This window comes from Pogona vitticeps, chromosome 2, assembly GCF_051106095.1.
Source record: "Pogona vitticeps strain Pit_001003342236 chromosome 2, PviZW2.1, whole genome shotgun sequence".
NCBI classification, from domain to species: domain Eukaryota; kingdom Metazoa; phylum Chordata; class Lepidosauria; order Squamata; family Agamidae; genus Pogona; species Pogona vitticeps.
In genome coordinates this window covers 310748252-310757629 of record NC_135784.1, presented here as the reverse complement: position 1 = coordinate 310757629, position 9378 = coordinate 310748252, and the positions used below count along the sequence as shown (strand labels likewise).

At 53.1% G+C, this 9378-nt stretch overlaps 2 protein-coding genes across 4 annotated transcripts in view; one reads left to right on the top strand and one right to left on the bottom strand.

Annotated features, from left to right (window-relative positions):
* Nucleotides 1–386: 386 nt before the first annotated feature.
* Nucleotides 387–1238, top strand: ENHO (energy homeostasis associated). The gene has a single exon (XM_078384178.1). It carries the CDS (start codon nucleotides 913–915, stop codon nucleotides 1096–1098), a length of 186 nt encoding a protein of 61 aa, XP_078240304.1. The 5' UTR covers nucleotides 387–912; the 3' UTR covers nucleotides 1099–1238.
* A 3404-nt stretch (nucleotides 1239–4642) lies between these two features.
* Nucleotides 4643–9378, bottom strand: part of DNAI1 (dynein axonemal intermediate chain 1) — a 161074-nt gene continuing 156338 nt past the window's right edge. For 2 of the 3 annotated variants that reach the window (XM_078384177.1, XM_072993016.2), the window contains one exon: nucleotides 4643–4990. In XM_078384177.1, the coding sequence (XP_078240303.1) occupies nucleotides 4686–4990 (305 nt within the window). In that variant the 3' untranslated portion in view covers nucleotides 4643–4685. Of the gene's footprint in view, nucleotides 4994–9378 lie in introns of all 3 variants that reach the window. The other variant, XM_072993017.2, reaches the window with a different exon arrangement.

Genomic DNA, 9378 nt, shown 5'->3' with positions numbered 1-9378 from the left:
TTTCTATTAACCTGCCTTTAATTCTGTTGCATTTTAATAGGTGTACATGTATCTAAGACCTTTAAGTCTGCTTGTTGTGAGCCACCCTGTTCCAGTTTTTAAGAGGAAAGCAGGACCTGAAGTTAATGAATGCGTAACTGAGTGGTTGTTGTTGTGTAGGGCCGGGGGGGGGGGGAGGGAAGACATAGGAAATCCAAAAAGAAGCTGTCCTTGCGAGATTACGGCTTGCTTCTTCCTGACTTCATAGGAGAGAGAATTTTGGCGACGGCACAAAAAGAGTGGATTTGCAAGAACGCATTTGCTTTGCAGTGGAAGCTGCTTCTTCTCGCCCTGCTAAGTGCCTTCTTGTTTTTCGGTTTTGCAGCCACAGACCGGGAGAGCCGAAGGTGAAGCGAGTCGAGGAAGCTGCCTCGGCCTGTCTCTCTCTCTCTCCCCCCCCCCCCAATCTGAAGACCGAGGGTCAGCGGACCAGCCAGCGCCCCGGTTGGTGGATCTTGTTCTCTCTCATCGCCTTCTTCGGCCTTCGCGTCAAGAAGGACACTCTGTCCCTCTCTTCCTCGTGCCAGGCCGTGGGACTTTTTGTGCTCGGGAATAGTGATGCTGTACGTTTCTGTTTGGTGATGACATGGACAGATGGGAAGGAGACCACCCGCCCACTGATGGCGTTTGACCGAGATAAGGCAGGAATGCCGGACCTTTGCATGAGACCACGCAGATGGGCCGCCTTCTGTCTTAGGCTCTGAGAGACCAGAAGGGAGCAGTGGGGAGGCTGCGAGCTGCTTCTGGAAGACTCCCCCCCCCCCCGCAACCAGGGCCCACCTAATTGGCAGGGTTGCCCCCCCCCCAGTTGCTTCTCTTCTCCGGGTCCTGACAGCAGCCTTCCTCCCCCCCACACCCACCCGGGGACCCACGATGGGGGCAGGTCTCTCCGCTGGGGCCGTTGTGGCGATTGTCTTTAACGGTGTCATTGCCTTCCTCCTCCTCCTCCTCTTCCTCATCCTCTGCAAGGCCTGCCGGACGCCTGCTTGCCCAGACCAGAGCCCTTCCTCGGAGACCGACGAACGGGGAAATGAGGAGAAGTATCTGCTCCAGGCTTGACCCCTCAAGTCTGGAGGACGTCGTGCAAGCTGGCCCTCTGTCCAGCCGTCCAGTTTGGTCAGCAGAGCTGCTAGAAGCTCCCCCACACCAGCCACGTGGTGGCTGAGCCCCTTTGGCAAAGGGCTGGTTGCTGTGAGCAGAGATGAGTGGCCCACCGTCCTGGCCCGAAGACGAGGGGAGGGCTCTCCCTCCCATGGGGCAAGGAGCCCCCCACCCCCCTAAGCGGCCGACGGAGACGGGACAGAGAGACGAGCCGGCTTTCATCTCCTGGCCTGTTGGATGGCCGTGCCGTGGCCGCCTCAGTGGTGGCTCTGCCAAACCCGGAGACTGGCCCTGTCAAGGTGGTGGCTAGCCCTGCCATGGAGAAGGCCCAGGACGTGGCCTCTTCTGGAACACGCTGTTTCACGGCCCAGGTTTCTAGAAACCCTTGGGTGGGCCGAGGTCTCGTTGAGAGACTTCCTTGCTGCCCTTATAAGCGGGCCCCACGCTGGCCTCTCCGTCTTCAGGGGCCTTAAGTCTGCCCCGTGGCAGAAAAGGAGTGGAGCCGTGTGAGGCGATGGGGGTCGGAAGCCTCACGGGAGACGACCAGGCACGGACCGAGCGGGAGGCTTGGCGGGTGGGGGGCAGCACCCCTTGTCCAGAGAGATGAGTCGAAGCTGCCTCCGATGCCGGGACCGGTGGCGTCCCAACCCTGCCAGGCCCTTGAGGGCTTTTATCCCCCTGAGGGGTAGCCTCTGGGGTACCCTCGTTGTGTCCTTTCGGCACCCCTTCCGGAGCATCCCGTTTCCACCTCCCGGGATCCTGGGGCTGGGGAAGGGAGCTGGGGGCAGGCCGTCAGGGGAGGGGAAGGAGGCCCCACGGCCCTCGGGGCCAGCTGGCAACGGCCAACCAAAGTCAGGTGGGGGAAAAAATGGCAGGTGGGTGGAGAAGTGGGCGAGAGAAAGGGAGAGGGCAGGGAGGAGAGTGGGCAGGAAGGGTGACTCGGTTCCCTGTGCCCACAGCTCTGCCACCACGGCTAGGGTCATGCAGGGACCGGGCAAAGCAGATCTCTCTGCTGCAGAAGAAACGCGAGGGGGAAACCGCAAAAATCTGAGCACGACAGAACCGAGCACTGTTTCCAAGTTGGGGGAAAGTCCCGCAAGGCAGCAGCGGCCGCTTTGCTGATGTTCCCATGGTTGAGTCTGGGATCTCCGAGCGCAGGGTCTAGTTCAGGCTGGACACCGGCTGAGCCCCCCCGGGCGGGGGGGCAGGCCTGTGTCCCACCCCAGCTTGGCTGCAAAGGCCTGCCTGGCCAGGGCTATTCGTGTGGCAGAGGGAGTCGGGCTGGGTGGGGTGTCGGGCTGGCCGAGGTTGCCCTTTGGCCTTTCGGGAGATGGGGGGCTGCGCCTTTTGGGGTCCCCCCTTGCCAAAACAGAGGCGCCCGTGTTAGAGAAGCTGAAACAAACATCTGCCCGAGCTTGGAAAAGACGGCTGCATTTTTGGATGAGCGCTCCCGGAATTCCCAGCAAGCCTGGGGGATTTGGGGAGTTGTAGTCCATGCCTCCAAATGTTCCCAAGCTCTCCAACCGGATCCCTTTCTCCCACGATCTCATGGAGGCTGCCGTCCGCCGTGAGCCACTGCTCAGGACGGGCCGACGACTTCTGGGCTTGGCCGCCTTCCCTCCCAGCGCCACGGTGGGCTTTCAGAGGCCCGTGACCATCTTTGAGGGAAGCCTCCATCCATCCATCCTCCTCCCCTCCCCTGTTTGGTTTCGAATGCTAGAGGTCACCACCCACACTGTGACAGTCCAGGAGGGGGGGGGCTTTTCTGCAGGAAAAGGGGGAGGGGGAGGCTGTATGGCTGGAGCTGGAAATGGGGAGAGAGAGAGGGACCAGGATGGGAGGATTGCCCCCCCCCCACGTCAGGCAGAGCAGAGGCTGTGAGGCTGCTTCCCCCCCCTCCCAAACTCAAGCCAAGAGCTCCCGGGCAACTGGGGCGAGGCAGGCAGGTGAACCGGCCAAAGACCTTCCAACAGGCAGGCAGAGGTGTAGCCAGGGTCAGGGAAGCGGTGAAGCCACAGCGAGAAGGCGGTGGTGGGGAGGCTGAGTGCTGGGGGGGGATCCAGGGAACTCCTGACCCCCCCTTGCACTGCTAGGGAGCCCCACCGCTTATTCTGGTCTTGTTGCTAATGACTCACCACTGGCTGCTACATATCCCTTCTGGACTGCGATTTTACTGGACTAATAAAACATTGCCCTCTGTTTGTAATCAAAGCCTCCCTCGTGCTCTGGACTGGTTTCTTTGGCCCCCAATGGAACTGGAGGTTGGCCCACAGGCTCCCGGGCTCTTGTTTCTCAGCGGAGACCCAGGGCGAGGGATGGAGAGGCTCAATGGGGTGGTGGTGGTGGCAAGGGAGGAAAGGCCCAGGACAGCCAGCCCCCCCCCCCCGACTTCAGCATTCTTGAACGAGGGATTCTTTTCAGGATGGACTTTAATCTGAGAGGGCAGCTCTGCTCTGCTATCACGTATGAGGATGAACAGAGTGAGACAGATCTGTGCCAGCGCTGCCCAGAAGCCTTGGCATTAGCAGTTGCAGGATGTGGGGAGGAGGGGCACCTGGGAATAGGGCAGTATGCCCCGTGGAGGGGTGCGGAGGAGGATGGAAAGGAGAACAGGGTGAGGGGAAATGCCTGGTTTCGTTTCAGACGGTTCCTCCGAAGAAGATGCTCCGTCTTCCCACAGCTTGGTATGTATTTCTGGTTTTTGTTTTTTTAAAACACATTAACTTGTCTATGTCCCAGAGTCTTCCTGAGTCTTCCTGACTGCATTATTAGGGCCAAACTATACGTCAGACACAGCCCGTGATTAAAAGAAGGAATTCCTCAGTGGCTGGAAGCATCTGTTGCCCCAGGAGCTCCCTGCAAATCCGTCCCTGTGGGTTTGCTTTGCTCTTCTGTGATTGGTCCCCGGAAGGTAAACACAGCCTTCCTTTGCAAGTATGGCTGCTCGGCCAAGTATGTAGGTCTTCCCACAGAGAACATCAAGGCCCTTTTAATGACAGACTGTAATGGGTCGTCAGTCCTTTCACTGTGACCTCTGGATACACAGGAATGTTGTGAAAATGTGGGCTTAGGTGTCAGTACATCTGCCTTCGGTCCGGACCCTTGATGAGTGGGAGGGGAACAAGAGGGGCCCTGCAGAACCAAACATGAAGGTGGCAGTACAATCGGCTTTCCAGGTGTTTTGAGACTACAACTCCCATAATCCCTTCTCAATTCTCCGTGTTGGCTGAGGCTAAGAAGCAGAAGCCAAACACACCTGGGAAGTCGACGGTTTCTCACCTTGATCTGTGGGCACGTAGCCCTTGAGATGTTTTGGACCACCATAACCATCGCTCCTTTGCAAAAGGATTTATGGGTATTGTAGTCCAAATCATTCACTCCACGCTCAGAGACGGGGTAGCTGGCTTTACCCTGTGGCCTTTTCTTCACAATCCTCTTGTCAGCATTGTGTCACTGCGCACACAAAGACACACACACCACCTATGGACAAACAAAACGCCACTTCTCCCAGTATGAAGCTGCGCCCATTCGGGTGCTGTCCGTCCTCAGCTTTTTAATTTGTGAATGCAAAACCAAAAACACACAAAGCCCTCTTTGTCTCGGAATGAAAAGGCGCTGGCGCAGCTGTTCATGCAGGGCCCTGGCCCGAACAATGGGGTGCCTGTTCCCGGAGCCTGGGTCTTCCTGGCCACATGGGTGGCGGGGCAGAGAGGGGGCACATCAGGGAGGGAGGGTCTCCCCCCCTTCCTTACTTGCTGCTTTTGGCTGCCGGCTCTCTCACCAGATTCAGCAATTTGTCCAGCTTGGCGATCTCCACCTCGGGGCCTTTCTGGACCTCCTGGCCTTTTTTCTCCTGTGGAGAAAAGAGATGACGGTGGTTAAAAGTGAAATGCTTCTTGCAAGGAAAGCGATAAGAAACCTTGACAACATCTTAAAAAGCAGAGACATCACCTTGCCAACAAAAGTCCGAATAGTCAAAGCTATGGTTTTTCCTGTAGTGATGTATGGAAGTGAGAGCTGGACCATAAAGAAGGCTGACCGCTGAAGAATTGATGCTTTTGAATTGTGGTGCTGGAGGAGCCTCTTGAGAGTCCCCTGGACTGCAAGGAGAACAAACCTATCCGTTCTGAAGGAAATCAACCCTGAGTGCTCACTGGAAGGACAGATCCTGAAGCTGAGGCTCCAGTACTTTGGCCATCTCATGAGAAGAAAAGACTCCCTGGAAAAGACCTTGATGTTGGGAAAGTGTGAGGGCAAGAGGAGAAGGGGACGACAGTGGACGGGATGGCTGGACAGGGTCATCAAAGTGACCAACATGAATTTGACCAAAATCCGGGATGCAGTGGAAGACAGGAGGGCCTGGTGTGCTCTGGTCCGTGGGGTCACGAAGAGTCGGACACGACTTAACGACTAAAGAACAACAATAAAGGTGAAATCGCTGGCAGGCTGCTGGGGCAGAACCTGCCAGCTTACCTTGTCTCCGTGTCTCCCCTGCTGATGGTGGAGGCCCCGGTTGCTGTGTGGCATCTCTTGGTGTTTGGGCTCAGATGAAAGCTGGGCTTTTTTACCTCTGAGGAACCGCGTGGCACAGGGACCCCTGCCACCTCTTTGAGCTCTCCACCCTCCCTCCTTGGAGAGGCTTGCCATGCACCAAGAGTCCCCCTGGCGAGGAGCACCTTTCTCCTCCTCCAGCAGAAGGAGGCCACTCCGGCAGGCTCCTTTGGGGATGTCTGGCGGGGCCCCGTTGGGTGGCGGGGGGGGTCTGCCAGAAACAGAAGGAGGGAGGCACCTCCAGGCAGGAAAAGAAAACCAGCCAGAACATGGCAAGGGCACTCCGGCTGCATCTCTCTGAAAACGGACCCACTGCGGCAGATGTGGGGATGCCAAAAGAAGGGACTGGAGACGTCCATCAGGCATCTTGTGTGGGACCATTGCTATGCGCACCCTCTTCTGAACTTCCCAGCAGCCTGCAGGTGGCCAGCCCTGGGCCTCTCAGCTGCCCAGGCAGAGGAGCCGGTGACAGCCCTGGGGCGCTGGTGCAAGACAACGTTCTCTCCCCCCCCCCCCGGTGTCCTCTCGGCCCTGTCCAACGTTGCCCCTGGACTGCAGATGGCTAGATAGCTCAGTGAGTTGGGTGCAGAGGCAGGAGTTTCGGATCTGACACCCCATTGTGCCTCTTGGGAGAACAGACAGCCTGGGTAGCCGTGGGCAAGCTGCACGGTCCTGAGGCACCCCCCTCAGAAGAAGAGGACGATAAACCACTTCTGAGTATTCTCTAACTAGGAAACTCTGAAAAAAGCCCCCCCCCAAGTTGGAATGGATGTGATGACACGTTTTGCTATTCTTCTTTCCTTGGGAGGTGTGGACCACCTCGTTTCTGGAGCAAGCAAGCGCTGCAACACTGGAGGCCTTCAAGAAAAACTTAACACCACCACCCGGAAGACCTACTTCGATTCGGATTCCTGCCTCGAGCAAGGGGTTGGACCCGATGGCCTTCAGGGCCAAGAATGGTTCGTTAATCCATATAAGATAGATAGATAGATAGATAGATAGATAGATAGATAGATAGATAGATAGATAGATAGATAGATAGATAGATAGATAGATAGATAGATAGATAGATAGATAGATAGATAGATAGATAGACAGACAGACAGACAGATAGACAGACAGACAGACAGACAGACAGACAGAATGAATGAATGAATGAATAAATAAATAAATAAATAAATAAATAAATAAATAAATAAAAACAGAGGGGTGTGGCCAAGAAATCAGGAGACTGAGACTTGGACAGGCAGTTATGAAGGAACTTGAAATTATTCTTAAGTAGCATGAATGAACGAACAAATGAATAAATAAATAAATCAGGTACTCTTGATTCTTATGTACTGGTGTGAAAGCAAGATAGTTAAAGAAAGAGGGAAATCCCCATTTCTTTGAAATGTGGCCTATGAGGATAGCCATAATGATGCTTGAATTACCAGAAAAAGAAAATTCTAGATCAAACCAAGCCTGAATTCTATCTAGAAGCAAAAATGACTAAACTGAGGCTGCCCTCAAGTGGGCACATCCTGAGAAGGCAGGATTCTCTGGAAAAGACCATCATGCTGGGAAAGGGGAAAGGCAACGGGAAAAGAGGAAGACCCAACGTGAGATGGCCTGACCCAATAAAGGAAGCCACAGCTTTTGAGTTTGCAAGAACTGGGCAGGGCTGTTAATGACAGGGCCTTTTGAATGCCACTCATTCATAGGGTTGCCATTCATAGCGAAGTGATTGGATTGCGGATAACAACACATAACAATTGGTATCTGCTGAATGTGGGGGGGCACCTTTTGGAACACTGTGGTGTGTAGTCCTTATTGTTCTTTTCCAAAGCCCTCAGCATCAGCTCTTGCAGAAGAACCGGCTGCTGGCTCTGCTTTTTTAGAAAGGAAACCATTACAAGTTTCTCCAAAGCTTGGCAAGAAAATGTGTTGAGGAGGGAGCGCCACTCAGCCTTAGGACAAGTTTGTTTTTCACTCTCCCGGCGCTCGCTGCCCAGTTGCAGAGCGGATCGGCTGCCCCCTTTCCAGACGCTTGTCCAGTTAAGCCCCACAGATTCCAGCTGACTCACGGAACAAATGAGGATAACACGCCATCCCATTGGGAGCCCTTCTCTGCGGCAGCAAACAGCCGGCCGTTCTACAAGAGCCCACAATGCAAGCAGATGCTTCCCTCTGCATTTTCGAGGCAGGCCGAGAGGGAGATTAAACAGGAGGGGATGGGGAGGGACTCAGTAAAGGTCAGCAGCCTTGATGATGGTGGTGGTGGCAGCTTCTGGTGGGGGGGGCGGTGGGGTTGTGTGGAGATAACTAAATCCCCCATCCCCGTCCCCCGCCCTTGGAAAGACAGGCTGCATCTGCTGGGACGGTATTTGAAAGGCTTACAGCGTGCTGAACCAGAAAGGAGCATTAATCACATATAAAGAACTGATTAGTAAAGAACAGAATATAAAGGATAAGCAAGAGCTAGAGGAATTGGGTGTAGCCTCCAATTGGTGGTCAATGTTGAAACTAGAATCGAGATCTAAAAAAGATAAAATAGTGGGTTTCCTCGAGGGCAAAGTTCAAGTGGACAAACTGTGGATATGTACTGATGAGAAAATAATAAATGTACATATTGGAGTATGACTTGGAGGACGAGAAAGTAAAGGAGATGATGGTAAAATGGGCAAGTAACTTTGGACATAATATTGATATTGATGATTGGACAAAGATGTGGAAAGAGTGTCATAAGATGATTAAACCAGTAAACCGTAGGGAAAATATCCTCAAAATGTTTTATAGATGGCATTTATACACCTGTAAAATTGGCAAAAGTATCAGAGAGTAACAGCAATGTTGGTTGGAAGTGTAAAAAAAAAATACAGGTACTTATTATCATATGTGGTGGTCATGCGAAAAAGTCAAAAGATATTGGACACAGGTGTGGGAAACAGTGAAAGAAATTAGTCAACAAAAATAAAATATCAAACCTGAAATAGCATTACTGAATATCATGCCGGAAATTATTGATAAGAAAATAAAAGACTGTCTAATCATGTACACACAGCAGCCAGGCTACTCTGGGCCCGGAAATGGAAAAGTGAAGAAATACCAACGACAGAGGAGTTGCTAAAGAAGATATGGGACGTAGCAGAACTAGACACACTTTCAGAAGCGTTGCAGGAACAACCAAGAGACTATATAAAACAGAGCTGGAAGTTAATATTTTTTGGGCCCAGAAAAAGATAGGAGTTCAGGGCAAAATTTGGTATTCTATGTACTCAGTGCCTACAGGAAACCAACTGGAGTAATCCAAGATCCAGACAATGTTGGAATCTCTAACCCAAAAGGGGGGAGGGTTTGTCTTAGTTAGTAGTGGGTTTTTTTTTGTCTGTTTGTAGTGGCTGGTGGTTTGGTGTTTCCTATTTTGTCTCTTTTGTAGTGTTTTATTTTAAAATAAAATTTTACTTGCTATCAGGAAAGAAAGAAAGAAAGAAAGAAAGGCTTACAACCTGATCCCAAGGTTGAAACAGTCTGTTTTAAACCCTCGGGATGAGATGAGGCTGGCACAGTGGCCGTGGCGAGACAAGGGAGCATTGAGCCAAACTGGGGGAACTGGTGCCACTGGTGCCATAGCTGGAGAGACTGTTTTCCCCTTAGAACCCAACAACTGGGTTGGGGGTTCAGGAGCAAGGTGCCCACTGGCACGGA